At 43.3% G+C, this 24,357-nt stretch overlaps 1 protein-coding gene across 4 annotated transcripts in view; it reads left to right on the top strand.

Annotated features, from left to right (window-relative positions):
• The window catches only part of PTPRG (protein tyrosine phosphatase receptor type G), a 761,444-nt gene that overhangs the window by 683,453 nt on the left and 53,634 nt on the right, over positions 1-24,357 (top strand). For 3 of the 4 annotated variants that reach the window (XM_024124118.3, XM_024124116.3, XM_024124115.3), the window contains 2 exons: positions 3,066-3,152; positions 16,037-16,128. In XM_024124118.3, the coding sequence (XP_023979886.1) occupies positions 3,066-3,152; positions 16,037-16,128 (179 nt within the window). The remainder of the gene's footprint in view (positions 1-3,065; positions 3,153-16,036; positions 16,129-24,357) is intronic. The other variant, XM_024124117.3, reaches the window with a different exon arrangement.

The following is a 24,357-nucleotide window of genomic DNA, read 5'->3' as shown; positions in this document are numbered from 1 at the left end:
TGTTGGGTGCATAAATATTTACAATTGTTATATCTTCTTCTTGGATTGATCTCTTGATCATTATGTAGTGTCCTCTTTGTCTCTTGTAATAGTCTTTATTTTAAAGTCTTATTTTGTCTGATATGAGAATTGGTACTCCACCTTTCCTTTGATTTCCATTTGCGTGGAATATCTTTTTCCATCCCCTCGCTTTCAGTCTGTATGTGTCCCTAGGTCTGAAGTGGGTCTCTTGTAGACAGCATATATATGGGTCTTGTTTTTGTATGCATTCAGTCAGTCTGTGTCTTTTGGTTGGAGCATTTAATCCATTTACCTTTAAGGTAGTTATCGATATGTATGTTCCTATTACCATTTTCTTAATGGTTTGGGGTTTGTTATTGTAGGTCTTTTCCTTCGCTTGTGTTTCCTGCCTAGAGAGGTTCCTTTAGCATTTGTTATAAAGCCGTTTTGGTGGTGCTGAATTCTCTTAGCTTTTGCTTGTCTGTAAAGGTTTTAATTACTCCATCGAATCTGAATGAGATCCTTGCTGGGTAGAGTAGTCTTGGTTGTAGGTTTTTCCCTTTCATCACTTTAAATATGTCCTGCCTTTCCCTTCTGGCTTGCAGAGTTTCTGCTGAAAGATCAGCTGTTAACCTTATGGGGATTCCCTTGTATGGTACTTGTTGTTTTTCCCTTGCTGCTTTTAATATTTTTTCTTTGTATTTAATCTTTGATAGTTTGATTAATATGTGTCTTGGCTCATTCCTCCTTGGATTTATCCTGTATAGGACACTCTGTGTTTCCTGGACTTGGCTGGCTATTTCCTTTCCCATGTTAGGGAAGTTTTCAACTATAATCTCTTCAAATATTTTCTCAGTCCCTTTCTTTTTCTCTTCTTCTTCTGGGACCCGTATAATTTGAATGTTGATGAGTTTAATGTTGTCCCAGAGGTCTCTGAGACTGTCCTCAGTTCTTTTCATTTTTTTTTCTTTATTCTGCTCTGCGGTAGTTGTTTGCACTATTTTATCTTCCAGGTCATTTATCCGTTCTTCTGCCTCAGTTATTCTGCTATTGATCCCTTCCAGAGAATTTTTAATTTCAATTATTGTGTTGTTCATCATTGATTGTTTGCTCTCTAGTTCTTCTACGTCCTTGTTAAATGTTTCTTGTATTTTCTCCATTCTATTTCCAAGATTTTGGATCACCTTTACTATCATTACTCTGAATTCTTTTTCAGGTAGACTGCCTATTTCCTCTTCATTTGTTTGGTTTGGTGGGTTGTTACCTTGCTCCTTCTTCTGCTGTGTGTTTCTGTGTCTTCTCATTTTGCTTGACTTACTGTGTTTGGGGTCTTCTTTTCACAGGATGCAGGTTCGTAGTTCCCGTTGTTTTTGGTGTCTGCCCCCAGTGGCTAATGTTGGTTCAGTGGGTTGTGTAGGCTTCCTGGTGCAGGGGACTGGTGCCTGTGTTCTGGTAGATGAGGCTAGATCTTGTCTTTGTGGTGGGCAGGACCACATCCGGTGGTGTGTTTTGGGGTATCTGTGACCTTATTATGATTTTAGTCAGCCTCTCTGCTAATGCGTGGGGTTGTGTTCCTGTCTTGCTAGTTTGGCGTAGGGTGTCCAGCACTGTAGCTTGTTGGTCATTGAGAGGAGCTGGGTCTTAGCGTTGAGATGGAGATCTCTGGAAGAGCTTTTGCCGTTTGATATTATGAGGATCCAGGATGTCTCTGGTGGACCAATGTCCTGAACTCAGCTCTCCCACCTCAGAGGCTCAGGCCTGACACCTGGCCAGAGCACCAAGTCCCTGTCAGCCACATGGCTCAGAAGAAAAGAGAGAAAAAAAGAAAGAAAGAAAGAGAAAAATAAAATAAAGTTACTAAAATAAAAAATAAAAATTTATTAAAAATAAAGAAAAATTAAAAAGTAATAAAGAAAGAAGAGAGCAACCAAACCAAAAAACAAATCCACCAGTGATAACAAGTGCTAAAAAACTATACTAAAAAGAAAAAAAAAAAAAAAAAAGGACAGACAGAACCCTAGGACAGATGGTAAAAGCAAAACTATACAGAGAAAATCACACGAAGTCCACCTCCTCAATTTGGGATGATTCGTTGTCTATTCAGGTGTTCCACAGATGCAGGGTACATCAAGTTGATTGTGGAGATTTAATCCACTGCTCCTGAGGCTGCTGGGAGAGATTTCCCTTTCTCTTCTTTGTTCGCACAGCTCCCGGGGCTCAGCTTTGGATTTGGCCCCGCCTCTGCGTGTAGGTCGCCGGAGGGCGTCTGCTCTTCTCTCAGACAGGACGGGGTTAAAGGAGCAGCTGATTCGGGGGCTCTGGCTCACTCAGGCTTGGGGGAGAGAGGGACACGGATGTGGGGCGAGCCTGCGGCGGCAGAGGCCAGCGTGACGTTTCACCAGCCTGAGGGCGCCATGCGTTCTCCTGGGGAAGTTGTCCCTGGATCCCGGGACGCTGGCAGTGGCGGGCTGCACGGGCTCCCGGGAGGGGAGGTGTGGACAGTGACCTGTGCTCGCACACAGGCTTCTTGGTGGCGGCAGCAGCAGCCCTAGCGTCCCATGCCCGTCTGTGAGGTCCGCGCTGATAGCCACGGCTCGCGCCCATCTCTGGAGCTTGTTTAGGCGGCTCTCTTAATCCCCTCTCCTGGCGCACCAGGAAACAAAGAGGCAAGAAAAAGTCTCTTGTCTCTTCGGCAGCTCCAGACTTTTTCCCGGACTCATTCCCAGCTAGCCGTGGCGCGCTAGCCCCTTCAGGCTGTGTTCACGCAGCCAAGGTTGGTGATATCTTTACCTTCCATTAACACCAGGGGTGATGGAGGTTTCTAATACCTAAAGACAGCTTTTTAGGAGCAAAGTTCCCATTTCCCATTTCTTACCTCAGCATAAAAGACCTTAAGAAGCCCAGATATCATTGTGTGTAACCTTTCCCTATGGAACATGCCCCCAGTGAGGCCTGATGGTGGGATTTGTCTGTGATAGGTGGGAGGGGGAATCGGTAGAACTCGTGGTGGCCATTTGAAAGTATTGTCTGCTACACCTGTTCTCTTTTGTTTTTTGTCCATTTAGAGGGTGTAACAAAATAAAGTCCAAGGGCTTTCCCAGACGTTTCCATGAAGTGCCTTCTTCTGGGGAGAGAGGAGAGAAGGGGAGCAGGTGAGGGGCAGTCAAGCTTAAGGTGGGGTGGGGGGTCTCTTTGGCCGGGACTGGCTTGCCGGATTTTTGTTCTGTTGCCATGGGGATTAAAGCCCTCTAGACAGCATGGTGCTGAAACTCACCTGTTCTACCCCAGCTCCCAAAAGTATGACTTGCAAATACCAATGCAGCTTGCAGGTAGCTGGTAGCAACTAAATTTATGTCCTGTGCGTGCTTGCTTTGCTTGATTTTGCCATTTGGGGGGATGTTTTTTGTTTCTAGGATGGGGGTGTGTTCTGTGTTTATGTGTCTGTATGTCTGTTGCATCCATTTTCTTTCTGAAATTTCAGATGTTTGCATGTTTGAGAGCTTTAAAAAAACAGTTTATGCATGCATTTAGCCTTATAAGTGAAAAATATCTTGTAGAAACCTAAATTTGTAGAAGAGTTAAAGAAGACGACTAGGAAGGGAAGAAAGAATTAAATGGGGTTACATCGTGTGTTTTTCCCTAAGAAGGCTAAAATTTAAAAAAATAAATAAAAGTTCTCGATAGCTTGAATACTTGAAAAAATTATTGTCCTGGAAAGATTTATAATAAACCTTTAGAAGTCGGGATTATGTAATTTTAATCACCACACATGAGCCCTTGATAATACTTTTGTAAGGCTTATCTAGGCAAACTCTGCTTAATATGGTAATTAATACTTTAATATTAAACGGCCAGTTAGGATAATTCACTAATTAATATTTTGTTGTGAGTAGTCCTTTATTACTTTCAATGAACCAATTTATTGAATTTACATTAGAATTTTTACACGGAATTATTTGTTTCCATTGGTTGTGGGTAAATCAGATTATTAGATGAAATTGTAGACATCCACCCACTATAATCAGGGATACCTATGAGACGTATACCTATCCTAAGACAGTATAGTATAAGAAATATGGAAGATTAATGAGAAATTCTATGATCCCTCTTCTTTTAAGGTCAACGGTGCAATTTTGGCCTTTTAGAGAAAGGCAGTAACTGCTGACGCTGGTAATGTAATTATTCTTTCTGTGATCTCTTTTTACTTATTGAAGTCGTCAATTTTGAATCACATTTTCAACACTCCAAGGGTAAAAACTGAAAGAGAAACCCCTCTGTACAAACTTTCAATTCAAAGATCTAGTCTTAAGAGGGAGACCTTGAACATCAATTAAATGCCTAACTTTTATGCCCAGTTCATTATAAATATAATGTGGTTTTGACTGTAACACTTTTAAAAGCCAGCATTACCTCGTGGATGGCACAAAGATAAATGCTCTTCCAATTTCTAAGTCCTTTCCAGAAATGATGCCATAGCCAAGTGGACTGTTAGACTGTTACTAAGTCTAATTTTTGTACTTGGCCCCAAATGTGGGAGTGTGCTCATTAGAGATATATTTTAGATCCTGAGAGGCTATGTTTTGTTATAAAGCACTTCAGTCCCTCTGGTATCTTCTGTACTTCTGAGTGCCAGAAGCTTGGGGGAAGCACAGTTTTATGTAGGTCTAGAAGTTGAGAACTATCTTGGGAAACTACAAGTATTTATAGAATTCACCTACTTGTGAATCATGTCTTTGACTTTACTTTTTTTTATAGAATAGCAACTAAGACAGACCTTGGCTCAGGGAGTTGTGAGCTCTCACTGCAGCTCTACCTCTTCCTGGCTCTGTGACCTTGAGTTACTTCCCGAAGCCCTCTGAGCCTCAACTGACTCATCTAGAAAATGGGTCTAGTGATCGTTCCTTGTCACGGGGCTGTGAAGAGTAAATGAGGTAATAGGTGTAAAATGCTTAGTGCGTGAAATTTATTACCCCATTAAAGGATGAGGGAACCGGGGCTCTGAGAAGTTACTTGTCGGGGCCACCCTGCTCAGGTGGCCGAGTGGGGACTGCCACCCCTGTGGTCTGAGTCCTTAGCGATGTCGCTTCTTCTCACTGCACCACGTGCTGTGCTGACTACTCCATGGTGAAGATATGGGCCTGGTAAAGACCTATTCTCAAGTCTCCGCTCTTCCTTCTGCTGGCTACCCTGCTATACTCTCTCCCTCCAGAGCCTGCCACTCCTCACTCCTCCTGAGGGTTCTGTGTCCTGAAGACCTCCAGCCAGCCCACTTTCCCCTCCCCTCCCCCTACTCTATCCCCAGGAGCTTTTATGGAGCCCCCTGACCCAGTTGCATCCTCCGCTGCTCTATAAGAAGCCTTCCAGGGGACAGGGGCCCCTGCTCCTCTTGGCCCCCTTGTCTAACCTCACTGGCCTTAACCACTCCTCTCCCACGTCAGGAGGGAGGGCGGGTCAGTGCAGTCCAAGGGTGGACGGAATCACCAAGCAGGACCAAGGCTGTAAGAAGGGATCGCTGATTATCTCCCCAGAAGTGGGAAGAAAAAACAATAAAAATCAGACCCAAGTATTTACTTTTTCAAAAAAGTTGTAAATTTTTCAATTTTTTAGGATTTTGAATAGGTAATACTTGATATGGGTCAAAAGTCAAAAAGTGTAAAATTATATATACCCCAAGATCTCCATGCCATCACCCACCCACCAAACCGTGCTTCCTACCCCATCATGAACAGGTAACCACTACTACTAGGTAACTGTCTATTCTTAAAGGTTGCTCTGTGTGTGTGTGTCTGTGTGTGTGTCTGTGTGTGTGTGTATATGAACCTATATCCCCTTATCTCCTTTTACAGAGGAGAATACTGCATACACTGTCATAAACCTTCTTTTTTCACATAACGTGATTTTTCTCTATGCATATATAGTTTTCTCATTCTTTTTTACAGAAGCACGATATTTTTTTGTATAGTTGTGTTGTGATTTGTTTAACTAGTCTCCTGTGGCTGTCATTTTGGTTGTTCTCAAGTCTTTTGTTATGACAAACAATAGTGTGGTGAATAACTTTATATGTTATTTTGCAAGTGGATGAGTCTATTTGTAGGATAAATTCAAGAAATTGGCTGTATTACGAGCTACGTGCATTTGTAATTTTGATAGATGGTGCCATCTTGCTCTCCCTGGGGAGACACCAAGGTGGGCTTCTACTAGTAACGCATGAGCCTGCCTATTTCCGTACAGCTTTTCCAGCACAGTGTGTTGTCAAACTTCAGCATTTTTGCTAACCTTATAGGTGGAAAAAAAAATGGTGTCTTAGTGTAGTTTTAATAAAGTGTTCTCTGTTATTGTAAGTGAGGCTAAACATCTTTCATATGTCTGTGCCATTTGTATTTCTTTTTCTGTAAATTATCTTTTTTTTTTTTTTTTTTTTTTTTTTTTTTTTTGCGGTACGCAGGCCCCTCACTCCTTTGGCCCTGCTGTGGCCTCTCCCGTTGCGGAGCACAGGCTCCGGACGCGCAGGCTCAGCGGCCATGGCTCACGGGCCCAGCCGCTCCGCGGCATGTGGGATCCTCCCAGACCGGGGCACGAACCCGTATCCCCTGCATCGGCAGGCGGACTCTCAACCACTGCGCCACCAGGGAAGCCCCTGTAAATTATCTTTTGCTCATTCTTCCTTTGCATTGTCCGTCTTTTTCTATTTAAGGGAGAGCTCTCTTGTCAGCAATATGGGTGGCAAATATTTTTTTCCTAATTTGCGGTTTGCCTTTTAACTGTGTTTATGCTGCTTCTTTTATGTTGATATAATTGGATTTATCCATAAATTTCTTCTTTGGTTTCTGAGTTTTGAGTCGTCATTAGAAAATCTTTCCCCATTCTGAGGTTACTTTTTTTAAGGTACTTTTATGGCTTCAAATTTTAATGTGAAATTCTTAAATCATTTGGAGTTTAACCCGGTTGATAGTGTGATGTCTGAATCAACTTTTTTTTCCCCAGATGGTCCCAGGTATTTAAAAAGTATTGCAATCTGGGACTGTTTAGTGAAGAAGCACGTAATACCTCACTAGATCCTTAAAATAAGACTCTTACAGCAAAAGCCTGACTGACTTAGTTCAGTCAGTATGTTAATGAAATAAGTAGTTGCCAAAGGTTTTTACCAGACCATTTTATGATACAGATACTGAATCATATGTGCAATAAATAAAATGTGAATTTCCTTGTCCTAGCTCCTGCCCAAAAGAAGTTGGACCATCCTGTCCCCGTTAACCCTCCCAGTCAGTGGGGAATTGTGTCAGGGCTCTAAAACAGTGGCAAGATAAGGTGAAGAGTTCCTGAAGCCTCAGTCCAGAAATGGAGAACATTCCAGGCCAGGGTCCTAACTAAACGGGAGATGACTTCAAAGCCTTCTCTCTGGGTAACAGCTGGGAGTATTGGCAAGGACTTTCCAGAGCTCACTTCCTTAAAAGCAGCTGGAACATACAAACTGCCCTGTTCAGGTTCTCAGTCTTGTCAAAATGTGGTTTATGAAGTGACCTTTTCCTCTCTTATCTCCTGGAAAGCGTTACCAGTACTTCAGGGTGTCTGCAAGGGTTTCTTGGCAAACTTAATATCTAGCTAGGAGGTATGTTGCCTTGAGACCACTGATGTGGATATAATTTGTTAATTTGCTCCCACCTTCCTAAGATGTTAATTGTAGGCAGTCTGTATCCTCCAATAAAATTCTCACCGCAGAAATCAGATTTTTGTCACTTCGAGCTGTAACGAGACTTGAACGGCACATCTCTCCTACCCATGTGAGATCCAAAATATTTCAAAACACTTTCTCCTCATTTAATATCTCTCTGCTCTGTCACCCCACCCCACTCAGCTTCAACATAATTTTGTTCGCTTTTCTCTTCCCTTCCTCCCATCATCTCCTCCTCACACCTGACAAGCCCCACTGATCCAGGTTATGACAACCATCTGTCCCAGGATTTCCAGGATAGCCCTGATGTGAATTATGCCATTAGGTTATCCGCACAAGGACATTGGTATTTGTCAGATCCCATGTCTCTCTGACGGTTTGGAGAATATGCAAATGAGAAACACAGCCCTCAATTCTTTTTTCTAGAAGATCCCCTCCTGAAAAGATACTCCAAGTATAAACTGAGTTTTACAAACAGAGTCATTTAACATGCAGTAAAGGAAACTTAACCACAAGTGAGTGGTTGCATGTGAAACACCTCAGCTCAGAACTTACACTGGGCTCTTTTCCAAGCGGGACCCCCGCATTATTTCTAGCAGACCCTCCTCTTTGAAGAAAAGCCCATCAACGCCCACAGACTTTTCCTTCTATTGTTGTCTTTGTCACTTCCATTTCTTGAAACATTTTGCCCTAATATATCAATCCATGTCTTTTTAACACAGCCCTCAGTCATCTTCCTGGAAGGCATGCGAATGTGTTCCCACTTTCTATTTATAAATGGCTATTATTCATACACGGTTTACTACAACAGCCCCATTTACAAAAGTAAATACTAACGTGATTTCTGTACTCAACAGCGTGAGAATGAACGGGATTATTAGCGGGCGTGCCGCCGTAAATTTAGATGAGGGCAGTATGCAAATCAGTTACGATTACTTAATTAATATTCAACAGCAGCTCAGCCAGTGGCCCGTTCTAGCCTGCAATTAGCATTTTGAGCTGCACACCACTGACAAACTCCTTGTCACTGCGATGTGATTATAAAACCATTGAGCTCAATTTGAGGACAGTGACTTGGTTCCTTATCCGTATATATCAATATTTGGTTATTTTGTAATCCCGGGTTTTTCGTAGGAGTCTAGACATCGTGTTGTGATACTGCTCTCGCCCCGGCCCCATCAGTCATACTGATGCTAAGGGCAGTGTTACTATAAGCCGAGGACCCTGGATGACAACAGGGTGACATCTCAAGCTTGCCAAAGGGATGCCCATTTTGAGCCAGATTTCTCCTGTAAGCGGGTCTGGATTTCTGCCTTCGGAGGAGCCATACGGAGTGGAATTCCACACATTTCCAATATTCAGTCTTCCTGGACTGGAGGTCGGCACTTAGCTTTTGAAAAGTATCAGTCACCTGAATTATTCCCAGCTTCCCGTTCGAGGGGCAGAAAGAGGTCTAAGTAAGAAAATTGTTAGGACACATCAGAGGTTATCTAAGCAGGTACCTGGGAAAACAGGAGCAAAAGAAAGGAAAGCCTTTCTGCAGAAGTTTGCTCTCACTGAGTGTTCTGCCTTAAGATGTGTCAGATTCCTGGAAAGAAATGAGAGGCAAGGAAGGGAGAGTCTAGAGGGTTCCTGCTTATCTTTGTAGTTTGCTGCATTTTGTTTGAATAGGAAGCCTCTGTAACTTGAATCTATTTATTAAGTTATAAAGCACTGCCAGAGTAGCTGTGTGTGTATTTCATTCGTCAAGAGAACCAATTAAACCCACCAGCCTGTCCTGTGCTGGCAGCATGTGTGTTTCGGTGGGGAGCTCCGGGAATTGGCATTGATGACTTACTGATCTCAGTTGGTATCTACTGCATCCTGACTAGAAGATGTACTTTGACATGGGCTGTGCTTTCTCAAGAGTAGAATTTTTGATTTTTGAAAAAGTCTCTCTTCAAAATATATGCCTTATTTGAAAGAATGAAAAGTTATTTTTAGAAATTTCAGTCCGAGACCCATTGTTCATGACTGTCAGCTTTAAGTGTCTGTGGGTTTTTAGAAGCCAGGCTGATGCATACGTGCCCATTCCTGCCACGAGGCCTTCAGACACTGGATGGGTCTGGACCACAGGTAGTAGGGTGTGGTCTTGAGACCAGGGAGCTGCTAGCCAGGATTCACTTCTGATCAACTACTGGAGATGATATAGTACATTATCCTTTCCACTTCTAGTCAAGCCTTTCTTAGAAATCTTAAACTATGAGCCCATGTTCGTTTTCTAAAAAGGGATGACGTAATGGAGAGTAATATAGAAAGCTTGTTTCCATTTTTCTACTTAGAACTTCCTGTGAGATACACATAGTTGACCATCTTTGGTCAAGAACCAGAAGCATTTGGCTTGTGTTCCGGGGCTGTGTCATATGAAACATGCATACCGTTAAACGGTAGACTCTCATTCAGGGTGAGAGATGCTTAGTCTGTGAGAGGCATAGGAGAAGTGGGACCCAGAGACTCACATCTCCCCTTTCATTTTCGTTCTGGCCCAGATTCCCCTCAAGTTGAACGGAGGAAAAGTATCTCCTGCAAGCTGGGATGTCTTTTTCTTGCATCCATCTGGGAGCGTTCAGTGAACGTGTGATGGAACTCTCTCGTGGTACTTGCTTCATGGGCCGGGGAGGGGGAGTTTAGAAAGCCATCTAACTCGGTGGTTTTCAAATTTGTTCAAGTGGAAGGACGCCTGGAATTCAGGACATCAGAACATCATGAACTGCTTGATAGTAAAGTTAGTATCGACAACTTCAATTCCTTCATAGAAACTAAAATTTATTTTGCTGGCAGACAAGTAGAGCCATAAAGCCACAAAGGTGGCTTAAAAGGTGGCTTTAGGAGGAAAAACTTTCTTTTGAGAAATCTGAGTTTCTTCTGTGCTCTGAGACTTCTGTTCCATACAGTGGCAGAACACTTGGCTCCAACTTGGAGAATTCCATCCTATTTATGAGAAACTTATGTTATAACAGAAACAAAGCAGAAGACCTTTCATGTTTTTATTCAAGTATATGCAATACAGTTTTTCTTTCTGTGTTTGAGATGAGTATGTTAACGTCCTTGAATTCTATTTTTTTTAACTTTTTTTTTTTTTTTTGGCTGCGCCGTGCGGCATGAGGGATCTTAGTTCCCTGACCAGGGATCAAACCCATCCCCCTGCATTGGGAGCGCAGCGTCTTAACCACTGGACCACCAGGGACGTCCCCATCCTTGAATTCTTAATACTGTTTCCTCTCTCATAGGGGACCCTTTAAAATCTAGAGTCTTCTCTGGGCATTTTTAAGGTGCCTGCCATTCAAGATTGTTTTATTTTGGTAGGGCTTTCCTAGAGTGCTGGAGACTCTCGGGGACCGTTTTTCTCTATTTTATTTTTTTTTTTGCGGTACGCGGGCCTCTCACTGTCGTGGCCTCTCCCTTTGCGGAGCACAGGCTCCGGACGCGCAGGCGCGGCGGCCATGGCTCACGGGCCCAGCCGCTCCGCGGCACGTGGGATCTTCCAGAACCGGGGCCCGAACCCGTGTCCCCTGCATCGGCAGGCGGACTCTCAACCACTGCGCCACCCGGGAAGCCCTCTCTATTTTAAAAGCTTCCCTAACCAAAGAGATACGTGCCGCTGGGTGATAACCAGTGCGTGATTGAAACTTCAGTGGGGTGCGCGTGTGTGCGTGCATGGGTTGGTGGGGGGGAGCTGAATGACTTCAGGACCCTCCAAAACTAAGGTGGACTTAAATTCCTAAATTGGGAAACTCAGAGTGTCAGGAACACACATGCTCAAAGGTAGATGAGGCAAAGTAGAAGCTAACTAATCTGGATCATTACTAAGCCAGTCAGGGTCAATGAAAAAAAAAAAGATCTGTTCTCAGTTCCTTAAAGCACATATATAGGGGTGGGGTGGGCAGAGAAAAAGGAAAGAAAGGAAGAACGCGGCAAGCGGTGAAAACAGAATTTATGGTGGGAACCCATCGGACTGTTATTTGTAGTGAAACTTGAAAATGTATTTTTTTATTCCAAACATGATCTACTTTATAGTTTTCCCTTTTTAAGGTACTGGCATAAACAAATGCTCACTGTGAAGAAATAATTTTAGAAAATGGCTCTTGATGATCCTAGAATCTTTTTCATTCAATGAGGGGTTTTAGAGTCAGTTATTTGAAAGTGAATTGGACCTAGATAGAACTTTGAAATTGCATGCTTGGTGACACACTCGGGCATTTTCAGAAATTTTATCTCCATTTTTCTGAGCTCAGAATTAGAGACAAGACTGCCTCTTCGAACACATCACAGTTGAGACATTTAGAGGCATTAAAACTTCCATTTTCTTTTCCTCTTCTCCAAAATCACTGCCTTTCCATTTTTATTCCTGGATACTGCTGAAGGTAAGAAAAAAAAAAAAACAAAAACCCTCTCATGAGAGTTTTCTGAGATGAGCAAGTTAAATAAAATGTCATGTGATAACGACTCTGAACCAGCCCCTTTTCTTAGATTTTAAACTCACAGTGTAGAATTTGTACCCCCAGAGTGTTCATCTCCGTGTGGTCACTGGTAGTGAAAAGGTGACCACAGCTGAGCACCGTAGTCAGTCCCTCGCCCAAAGCAGACCCCCAGTCAATAGTTACTCAAGAGATAATAAGTTAAATATCTTAACAGTGTAGTGCATCCCTGAAGTGGAAGAGACATTAATGTGAGATGTCAGTTCATACTTGTTATCAAGGAGATCCATATAAATATGACCTCATTTTGATCTGCCTGTCTGTATTTGGGTGAGATTACATCAGTAGCCCCTGATGGATCTCCTGGCTCCGTTCTTGCTGCTCTGTACTCTGTTCATCACATAGCAGCCAAAGTGAGCGCTTCAAAGGAGATGAGTCAGACCGTTCCAGTCCGTGGATTAAAGGCCTCCTTTGGCTTTCCATCGCTCGCAGATGCCAGTGAAGCTTGTGGCCTTCGACCTGGCATGACCTGGCTCTTGCCCACCTCTCTGGGTCCACTTCTTTCCCTGCTCTTAAGTCTGGCTTCCTTTCAGTTCCTGCAGTGGATGAGCTTACTCTGTTCCAAGGCTCTTTTAACCAGCTCCTGGATCTGCCTAGAATGGTCTCCCCCTGTACCCTCCCACGACTGGCCCTCCCCAGTCAGCTCTCAGCTCCGATGCCACCTCCTGCTGAGGTCCCTTCCTTCACCTCCCCACATTGAGTTATCACCACCTCATCCTGTTTATTTTCTTCGTAGCTCTTGACTATTTGAAATTATTTGTTTGCTTGTTTGTTGTTGATTTCCCCAAGAGACTGTAAACTGCCACGAGGGCAGGGACCTCGTCTGTCTTGTTTATGCTCTGCTCCCAGCCCCTCACTGTCAATGATCAAGGAACAGTCGATAAGTGAGCAAAAGTGTGGAAGGATATACCCCAAAATATTAATAGTGAAGATTACTCAGAGAAGGATGAGGGTAACTTTAATTGATTTTCCTTTTTGTTCATTTGTATTTATTTCCTAATTTTTCTGCAGAGATTGTGAATTACGTACGCACACAATCTTTTCTACATTACTCAAATGTTTAGCCAGGCTTGAGGTGTTTTTAAGGCTTCCAGCCATAAGAATGCATTATATGCATGCTCCTTGCTGTGTAGTGGGTGCTGAATAAATGTTCAGTGGGTCCACTGAAACCTTTATTCTAAGGGAAGACATTTGCCCCCAAGTTCTGTAGTTGGGTGCCCACCCGAGTCCGTGGGTGGGAGGAAAGCCCGCATGACCTGCATCAAGGTGCAGATGTAGGGAGCTGTGTCTCCGGGTTTCTGACCTTCATCCCAGTGCTGTGCTCTTCTCTGGCAATCACAGAGTTCTTTTGCTCCAGGGAAAATCCATTATAAACAGCCACACATGGGGCACTAGCATGTGATGTGTTTCAGTACACACTGCTTTTTTTTTTTTTTTTTGCGGTACCCACGGCGCAGGGGCGCCCCCGCTCCGGTGGACGTGGGATCCTCCCGGACCGGGGCACGAACCCGCGTCCCCTGCATCGGCAGGCGGACTCTCAACCACTGCGCCACCAGGGAAGCCCCACACTGCTTTTTTCAAAGAGAATGTGGAGCCTCTCGCCTTACATGGAACGGAGAGTCTGGGTGAACTGTCTGCCTGCCTTCTGCCAGAAAAAGAACCTACCATGTCGTTTATCCTTTCCAAGTCACTTGACGTTAACAGTCACTTGGCCGGTACTGATTCTTTTTACTAATGCTTTATATCTTAGAAATTTAACAGGTAGAGTAATTGTGGTCTTCGAATAGTTATTTCTTTGTTGTTGTTGTGGGGTGTCTTTTTTTGGGCTTTTTTCCTTCTTCACTTAGTTTAAGTTTGAGCCGGTAAACTGTGTGCCATTTGTTTCAGCGTCCTATAGCAGTAAATACTTCAGTGGTCAGTATCTTAACAAAAGTAGAATTTCCTTAGCTGTGACGCTGGGTGGTTAGGGTTCTAGCTAGTTTGTGAAGTCCGTATCCAATGTGTTTTAACTCTAGTGTTATATTCTGGAAATCTGTGCAAATTGGGGTAGGGGCGTAGGGGGAAGAATCCAAGAAGAGAAAACTTGCTGACGAGCTTAGAAACAGAAAGAAACTATTACCTCACACAACAAAATCATGGGTTTTTTTCACATGGATTTGCATCATTTTACATTCAGTAGAAGATTCCGTTACTACCACAGCCCTAAAATACTTTGTACATTGCATGTCCATGTAGCGTAAGTCAGACTGACTGTTCCTTCCAAATTTAGGTATAGGCAGCTAGACAGTGAGTGATGAAAACGTGTTCTATTATTTATACTACAAATGCCAGGCAATTCATAGAAAAAAATCATTGTTCAGAGCGCTGCGAGAGCAGTCCCGTGAGATGTGCCCGGAGTGGGAGTGATCTCAGTTCAGGATCCGCTAATGGTAGGGAGCAGCTATCCAGACCGCTTCTAGGGCCATGCCCGGGTGTACAGTTGGGTAGAGCTGCTCTCCATCCGAAAATAGGCACTGCTTACAGGAACACACTTCACAGCGTGACACGCGATCGTTTCTGATTGTGCGTGGCTCTGATCGCTCCGTGTAAAGCTGCGGGGGAATAATCCGGAGGACTTGGAGGCCTCCTCACTTCCACCAAGATCTCCTGTGCTCTCTAGAGTTCCATGATTTTTCGGATCCACCCCCCCAACCCCCTTTTCTTTGGCTTCATAGCAACATGGTACACCCAACAGAATCATCCCCAGGTACTTCTGATTAGATGAGCGATGACAGTTCCGAAGAAAAGTTGACTTAATTCCAGTGGTGGGACTACGCCCCCCGAAAAAGCAAAGCTACGGTGGGTGTAAGTGGGGCTTGGTGAGAGATGCCGGAGGAGTGGAATGGGTCCCAGGGACACCAAGCACCAGAAGGATGCCGCCTGCTTGGCTCAGAGACCCAGCAGTGGGGCCAGCTATTGTGAAGCCCCTCTGCCAGATGAACAGGGACCCTTCTCTGGTCACAATAGCCATTCACGCTGAGCAGCCTCATTAAATATTCAGCCTGTGCTTCCGGCAGCTCATTAGGGCCGCAATGAGCAGTGACGTGGCTGCAGGAAAGCCGAGGGCCTGCCGGCCGGCAGCAATAAGCAGAAGCTGAGTGAGCTGCCGATGGCTTTTCTTTTCACTGCCTGTCCTGTGATGACCAGTGTTTGCTCCCTGCTTTGTCTCAAGTCCAGGTAAAAACAAAACAGAAGCCCCAACAAGCAGCTGACACTTCAAGCCTTCGGCTCCTTGTTTCCCATGCCGTCTGGCCAGGGCCTGGGATTTTGAGTGCCTGCCCCCTGGAAGCCCTCTGACCCCCTTCAAGAGTTGTCTGGGGCTCCAAGGGCCTTCGCTGAGAGCTAACGATGTGCTGCTATTGTGTGCTTGGGCTGTTTGATGACTGCATTTGGGAGGGTTTGAGGTGTGCTTTGAACTTGGCGCTAGGGGTTTAGAATAGCAAATTCTTCCTCTGGAGCAGGTTGAATTTGGGAATATTGTGGGCTGGGACTAGCAGTTTGTACAGCAGGTTTACACAGTCCGTGCCAACTTTTCATGTTTCTGCGTGGTTCACTACTAAGTTTTTTCCCTTTTAACCCTGAGGATGGGTATGGTATAATAAAAAATGGATATTCTTCAGCTATTTGGGGTTCTTCCAATTGGCTGGATATTGTCCTTCTTGTATCCTGTTACTTTCCCATGGGTCTGCACTCAGTGCTGGGTGAAATTTAAAGCTGGGAGAATCTGAAAGACTTGAAAGATGGTGAACTCAGACAAAGTGTATTTCCCTTCTCTCACTGTTTGCATGTTTTTCTGTTTCCTGTACAGAAAATGTTTTCAGACAGCTCATTTCTATGTGGAAGATAGCAGTTCCCCTCGGGTGGTCTCCAATGAAAGTATTCCTATCATTCCTATTCCGGGTAAGTAAGACACGACTCCCGTTTCCAGTGGGCTAATTGTTCTTCTCTTTTGTTCTCAGTGTTATGTGACAGCCATGACAAAATATTATTTTTATAACCTTTTCAAGCTTGCCCAGTCTACGAGAGCCTTAACTAAGGGTAATTTAATGAAATCTATACTCCTTTACATATCTGCCATGTAATGAAATCATCTTTCAGGGGAACAAATAACTATGAGTTCATATAGTGTAGATTCACAAGAGGGAAGGGAAGAAACAGTAGAAGAAAAGGGGAAAACGTACTTAATGTATTTGCAATCTACTTGGACTAAATTTCATTCTGATAGGTAATTTGTGCTTGCTCTTTTTAAAAAAAAAAATCACAATTTGAAATACTGGGTGATTTGTTTTTGTTTTTGTTTTTTTTTTAAGATTTCTACTAAGATTCCTTACTCTGAAAATATCGATTACCTTAGTGTTGGAAGTTTGGGTTCTTAGGCTGTTTGTGTGGAGATCTGGGGAGATGTTCTTGATCTGGTGTCTGTTTCATTTGTCCTTGGTGCAAACAGGAAACACTCAGTTACTGTTAGGGATAGGGATTTGTGGAGGACACTAGTAATTCCTAACAAATGCCATAGACGTTAGAAGTTCAGCAGCGGGTTTGCTGTGACAGATGCCATGAGGGATTTGAAGATGTCTCCCACTATTTTTATTTTGCGTCCCTTTCCATTTTGCCAGGATGGAACTCTCTTCCTCTGGCTTGCATTTTGTACTTGTAAATACCTATCTTCAGATATCTTATACGTTCATCCTCTTGACGTTATTCTTTTGTAAGCAGAGGCACTACTTTTATTAAGTGCCACCTCCCACATACCCGCACAGCCCACTTGTCTGCCTCATTCTCCAGGATGGTTTTCTTCATCATCTAATATACCATATATTTTACTTGTTTGTTTATGGTCTCCCCCCACTACAATGAGAGCTTCCTAAAGGCAGGTGGATGTCTCCTTAGTGCTAGAATAATACCTGGCATGTAGTAGGCATTCTCAAACTCTCTGAATGAATGAATGAATGAATGAATGATAAATATCAGCAAATCTTCCTCAGGGTTCTTAAAAGATCATAGCTGTGAAGCTCAGAGGCGCAGTCCTTCTCTGAGTACCCAGGAGGAATGCTACGGTTGTTTGCTCATCTTCTCTCGGTGCAGTTATGGTCGGGGACTTACTTGGCCCATTATGTCTCTATGTGTTAAGTCATTAGATATTGCTGGCATTGGCCATGTTCTCTCCATTCTGGTCAGCTTCTCTCGCTAAAGCTTGCCACACAGAAGAGAGAGCGATAGCAGAAACGTGTCTGGGTAAGTATCCTACTGGATCATTTTGTGGCCGCTGAATGATTCCCATACAGATGGGATAGGTTTTGTGTTACGTTCATTCTTCTCTGCTGACCCTTGACCTTTATTGTTGCTGGAGGAGATTGCACTCTTGCCTTTGAGAGGTGGCAGACAGGAATCAGCCCACCGTCCTCAGGGAATAAGTTTTGTTGAATCGGCCAGATTTGCACAGCAGCTGTGCATAATCATTTTCCTCTTGCATCACCTAGAGTATCTGTTGCCCTCTGAAAAATGCCTGGGAGACTTTCCTCTGAATTGATTCAGCTGACAAACACAGCTGTTGGGTAGCTGGGCAATTGAAATCCATTTTAAAATGTTAAATGGTGAGATACTTCTTGGGCTGTCTTTCAGTTTTTAGTTTCTTTTCCCCCTGGATGGGGAATCAGAACACCAAGGATTTTGCCCTGCCTCCGCCATGAAACCTTTGGTCAATGCCTTGACCTCTCTGAGCCTTAGTTTCCAGAATCTGCAAAGTGAACAGGATGTCTGCCCTACTTGTAAACGACGCGGTGTTAAAGATCAAATAAGGGGCTTCCCTGGTGGCGCAGTGGTTAAGAATCCGCCTGCCAATGCAGGGGACACGGGTTCGAGCCCTGGTCTGGGAAGATCGCACAGGCGGCGGAGCACCTAAGCTCGTGCACCACAACTACCAACTACTGAGCCTGTGCCCTAGAGCCTGCGAGCCACAACTACTGAGCCTGCGTGCCAGAACTGCTGAAGCTCGTGTGCCTAGAGCCCGTGCTCCACAACAAGAGAAGCCACCGCAATGAGAAGCCCGCACGCAGCAACGAAGACCCAGCACAGCCAAAAATTAATTAATTAATTAATTTTTTAAAAAAGATCAAATAAGATGGTATGTGTCAAAACACTTTGGAAAGCTTAAAGGAAGCCAGAAGTGTCAGCTGTGGAAGCTTTCCTTCCCAAATCATGATATCGCTCAATCCGGCAGCCATGGAGAGCAAGCATTTGCACGGTCCCCAGGTTAAGACTGTCCCAAACACTGATCCACATCTACTGGGTGCAGCCGACCTCGCCATGCTCTCGGGCTTGGACTTTAGGACTTCAGTTCCCCGGAATCCTCAGAAAATGCCATCAATCGTGCCTGCCTTGCCACACCTCTGAGTAGCTGTCTTGGACCAGAAATGCTTTTGAATGTTCTCTGCTTCATTTCCCGGCAGGCTGTTTAATCACCAAGTTATTAAATACTCACAACCCAAAGACATTTCTTTCAACGTGAGTTTCTCCTGATTCTTACTCACTGGTGGTAGAAGTACATGGAAGGAAAAATGTCTTCAGATTCTCCATTGACTGAGAAATCCATTGTATCCAGTTGGGCCTCCCTTGGCATAAGTAGGTGCATCCTTGATGAGTTGTAACACGTTTGTGAAAATGAATTACTTTAAATGCTGTAATGCACTGTGGCGTGAAAGGACTTACCTGCCGAAACCAAAAGTGAGACTGCTCTTTCACTGTTTTCTCAGGTTTTTATAGACAGCAATACCCTTCACTAGGGGCATGCCTAGACAGAAAACTTATTTCACCCTTAACTGGGAAGAAGTTACCCTACATGACCTTTCTTTAAAAATCTTTCAACCTGATCACAGTCTCTTATTTTTCTTAAACAAAAGTACATAGTCCGGGGCTTCCCTGGTTGCGCAGTGGTTAAGAATCCACCTGCCAGTGCAGGGGACACGGGTTCGAGCCCTGGTCCGGGAAGATCCCACATGCCGCGGAGCAACTAAGCCCAAGAGCCACAACTACTGAGCCTGCGCTCTAGAGCCCTCGAGCTACAACTACCAAAGCCCGTGCTCTGCAGCAAGAGAAGCTACCGCAATGAGAAGCCCCCGCGCGCAGCAATGAAGACTCAAGACAGCCTAAAATAAATTAAAAAAAAATTTTTTTTTAAAAAGTTCATAGTCCTATTTAATAGTTAAATTTGTAAAGTAGTCTGAATTTTACTTTAACAATCCATCCATGATTGTATTTATTCTCAAGGTTTCTTCCAGTTATTACAGTGCAACTATGTCTTGCATAGGAAAAATCAATATAAGGAAAACACGATTTTTTTTTGAAATCACACTTTTTTTCACTCTATTAAAGGTTTCGGCACAATTTTTCTTTCTTGGAGACCTCCATGGGATCATTTAAAATGATTTACCTTAAGAATTATCTAATTGTTTTTGTGTCTTAAAAATAGTAGGATATTTATAGAGCTTCTATGGAATACTTATTCTGCCCACTGGATCTCACTTATATTTTATCTTTGTTCAAAGCCTAATAAGAAAGACTACTGGGCCCTAGATGTATCACCTTATCACTTGAACCCCTCATTTGCTATGACTGATTTTTTAAAAAAGATATTTCCAGACAATGACCGGTAAACTGAACCATTATATACATTTAAAATGTAGGCAACAGGGTGAGACTGAAAATTCAGGTACTGAACTGTTGCAAAATAGAGTTCCTAGGTCATCATTGTAAAATGTGTAATATACTCTGATCCTAGAACTTATTTTACACTTAACCTTTTTCAGAAATCATCGTCATCTAATACTTACTGAGCATTTATTGATTAAAACTATGTGCTTTATTTTTCACTACAACCTTAGGGAAACAGGTGCAATCAGTATCCCCATTTCACAGATGAAGAAACTGAGGCTCAGAGACATCATTTAATTTCCCTGAGGTTACGTGGACAAATGGTGGAGCTAGCACTGGAATCTTTGTGTGACTTCAAAGTCCAGATGCTTAGAAATGTCTCTGCCACCTCCTGGCATGCTGCTCTGACAGTCCTGATATCTCAAGACTTCAGGCTCCTCATTTGGATTTTGCTTCATTAAATCAAGACATTTTCAAATACGTGTGACTGTTCTCTTAAATTTTTTCTGAGTTGTTGTTCTTTATCATTTTCTTCTTCTCTCACTAGCACTGACCACTTGCTTTTCCATTAAATTCTTTTTCATCCTCCATGAGAGAGTTTCATCATTCTTCTGTTGAAGTTTCCTCCATAGCAAAACAAAAATCTCTCCTCTTACCTTTGTTTCCTAGTCATTTAGTCTCTTCTTTCCTAAGAAAAAGACTCCTCCCCCACCCCACCACCAGTATCTCCGTCCCCTATGCAAAAGTAGGTCTGTGTGATTTAAATGCCATGAGGAGCAACTCACAAATATGTTGAATGTTGAATAAATTTAGACACTAAATCACCAACTTTTGGGTGATTCTGCTGAGGTTTAAATTCACAAATAAACAGCTCTGGTCTTGAAATCCCAAAGCATAAGTGAAGTCAATGAGTTACACTGACTTTTAAAAAGTATTATAAAATAAACGAGGGCTTCCCTGCTGGCGCAGTGGTTGAGAGTCCGCCTGCCGATGCAGGGGACGCGGGTTCGCGCCCCGGTCCGGGAAGATCCCACGTGCCGCGGAGCGGCTGGGCCCGTGAGCCATGGCCGCTGAGCCTGCGCGTCCGGAGCCTGTGCTCCACAGCGGGAGAGGCCACAACAGTGAGAGGCCCACGTACCGCCAAAAAAAAAATAATAAAATAAATAAATAAACGAAACGTTAAGGAAAGCTTTGCTAACCTTTGCTAACCTTTTGCTAACCTTTCGATACTCATCTCTTGGAGACAGCAGTCTATAGGAATTTTTGAGGAATTTCGAGTTATCAGTTTTACTAACTCTAACTGAAATTTAGGAATTTAGAATCTTCAGGGTGTTCTGGTTTAAGTGGCAAAGACAGTGGTGTGAGAATGAAGACATTTTTTTCCCCTGGTCTCACCTACATCTCTGTAAAATGTGGAAATTGTAAAGCCAGTGTGGTGGCTAAGGTTAGTTATCCCGCCACATGAGAAAGAACTCCACACGCAAAAGTATTATTATCCAAGAGGAAAGAGGTGCTTTTGAGGTTAAGTTCCAATCACTAGAGAAGTGACATCAATTCTTTTATTAGGAAATGTTTAAATTGTGGTACCTGCCCCATGTATGATGCATGAGAAAAGTGGGGGATTTTCTTCCAGTTAAGTTAAATTGTGACTTCTTCAGGAGAATGAAAGGAGAGACTTCAGGCTTTGACTCAATATTTTTCACAAATGGGTTTTCAAAATCAAATGTTCCATGCTTACTGGTCTCCCATGGTTACTGTGGGAGGATAAAGAGTAATTGAATGCAATAACCTAGCTATCGGCCCCCTTCTAGCGTTCTGTCTTCGAAGATATTGAAGCAGGCACAGATTTCTGTGCTTTAAGATCCATATTATTCTTATCATCTACAAGTATTTCACAAAATCTAGTGTTTCCCACTTTGGGATATCCTTTTGAAACAATAAGCTTGAATAAGATTTTTGCTGTAGTTATTAATGAAGCCTTACATACAATATGTCGTCTACAAATTCTGTTCACTGTATTATGCCACTTATTCTTTTAGATTTTCGTTATGGGTAGCTTTTTAAAGGCAGAACTCAGGTCACGAAATTCGCCCATTCCTAGAGCGTGTTGAAAGGGCTTTTCCAAATGTGCGTGTTGTCAAACACAAATGTCCTTATAAATGCTTTTTTTCTGGATATTAGAAAATCTAACTTTCTAATAAGAGCATTACAAAACAAAACGTTGCTGCTATAACCAGTAGCTTAGAAATCCAGAAACGATTCGTGCCTTTCCCGCAGTTAAAATACATCTTAATAATTTGAAGGTCACTGGCTTCAGCAGGGTGCCAGCGCATAAAGGGGTTTTAAACATGCAGTTTAAAACCCCTGGGATTAAACCAACCTTGTTGGCATATTTTATTTATACAGAGATTATCTCCAAAGGCGATTCATTGGTCTTTTGACTATAATGAAGCCCTTTCTTTATTGACTTCATTGTGTCATAAATGAAAAGAGATTTCTTTTTATGGCAGGAAATAAAATGTTCCCATCTTCACAACACTCCTTGCATCCTAAGAGTCTGATGTAGACAAAAATCTATTTGTTGTGTCCTAAGTCAGGAACTAAAAATCTTGATAATCTTCTTTTCTTTCCGGTTTGCTTTCTCTTCCTAAGGTGACACAGGGGTATTGCCAAGCACAGAGAGAGGCCTGAACTTGGCCTCTGAGAGGCTGAGGGGGCAGATGAGAAGGGGACCGAGTTCCGAATATTGAGGTCTGTCCACTACAGGGGTGGTTAGCAGTCCCTGGTAACAGCCCAGTTGCGGGGCGTGGGGTTGGAGAGAGGTCTGAGCACGACTGACTTGACCCGAGTACTGTGCTTTATAGGTTCTCCCTTCCCTCAGATAGATTTGGTTGGGATTTGGAATAGGGTTGAAGGAACTGCTAAGGGTTCAATGAACTTTATAGAGATTGGCCTCAGTAAGTGACTTAAGGCCCTCCAGAATCTTAATGGTGATTTTATATGTACCCACAGCCTGCCAGAGTGACAAGCAAGCAGCGATATTTTTCTTAAACGGTCCTTAAGCCAATCAACCCCACAGCTAAGCATGTTGGCAGGAAGGTAAATCCTATGACACTTTTTTTTTTTTTTTTTTTTTTTTGCGGTATGTGGGCCTCTCACTGCAGAGCACAGGCTCCGGACGCACAGTCCCAGTGGCCATGGCCCACGGGCCCAGCCGCTCCGCGGCACGTGGGATCCTCCCGGACCGGGGCACGAACCCGTGTCCCCTGCATCGGCAGGCGGGCCCTCAACCACTGCGCCACCAGGGAAGCCCTGACACTTTATTTACCTGGCATCATCAAGGTGACCAGAATATCAGTGTGAATTTTCCAGGTACCCGAAGTTTACCCTTAAAGCCAAAGCGATTCGTTTCAGCCCTTTTTTGTTGTGGTTGGAGAGCTCCTTTAAAATGTATTATATGGTTCTCTGCCCGCTCTAACCCTGTATGTTCAATTTAAGATCTAGAGAGGTCATGTAAGGTGGAAGAAGCCAGCTTTGGAGTCAGCCTGGCCCCACCACTTCATGATGACAGTAGACCTTGGCCAAGTTCTTTGGTTGTCTTAGCCACATTTTCTGCATCCATAAAGTAGGGGTCATGACAGCCCCTAGATCATAGGATCATGCATGTAAAGCGATTAGCAGCTAACAGTAAATCATAGCTTTGTGCATTTACTAAATGCCAAGCACTCTTGTAAGTCCTTATGTTATCTAGTTTACTGTGCATAACGCTCTATGAGTTAGGTGCTTATGATTTCCGTTTAGAGACGAGGAAAGGGATTCACAGAGAGGTGAAGTCACACCACCAGGCAGACTGGCTCTGGCTTTTGGCACTTACTCCACTGCCTCTGGATGGCTGATACACAGGAAGCATTCCGTCAATGGTGGCAGATAAGAGTAACAACTACACAATTTGACTGAGTTGCAGGCTAAAGACCCTGCCACCAAGCAGTGTACTGGTCTGGGCCCTCTGCAGCGCCTCCCTGTGGTGGATGTTCAGGGATGCTTGGGTGCTGATTTTTTCTTTCGAATTTCAAACCAAAAATTGCTAAGTTTTCCCCTTTTTGTTTATTTAATCTCTTGTTCCTTAAGATTAAGAGATAGCAACTTTGGCATGGGTGATTTCCCTCTAATGGCTCTGAGGATGTAGATACAACAGAGACATAACCACAGATTTGGGAAGCAACTTTTTTTTTTTTTTAATTGAAGCGTAGTTGATTTACAGTGTTGTGTTAGTTTCTGGTGTACAGCAAAGTGATTCAGATATATATATGTATATTCTTTTATATATATAGATATTCATTCTTTTTCTCATTCTTTTCCATTATGGTTTATTACAGGATATTGAATATAGTTCCCCGTGCTATACAGTAGAACCTTGTTGTTTATCTGTTTTATATATAGTAGTTTGTATCTGCTAATCCCAAAGTCCTAATTTATCTC

The sequence above is a fragment of the Physeter macrocephalus genome, chromosome 18, assembly GCF_002837175.3.
Source record: "Physeter macrocephalus isolate SW-GA chromosome 18, ASM283717v5, whole genome shotgun sequence".
Classification (NCBI taxonomy): domain Eukaryota; kingdom Metazoa; phylum Chordata; class Mammalia; order Artiodactyla; family Physeteridae; genus Physeter; species Physeter macrocephalus.
This window is presented reverse-complemented; position numbering and strand designations above follow the sequence as displayed.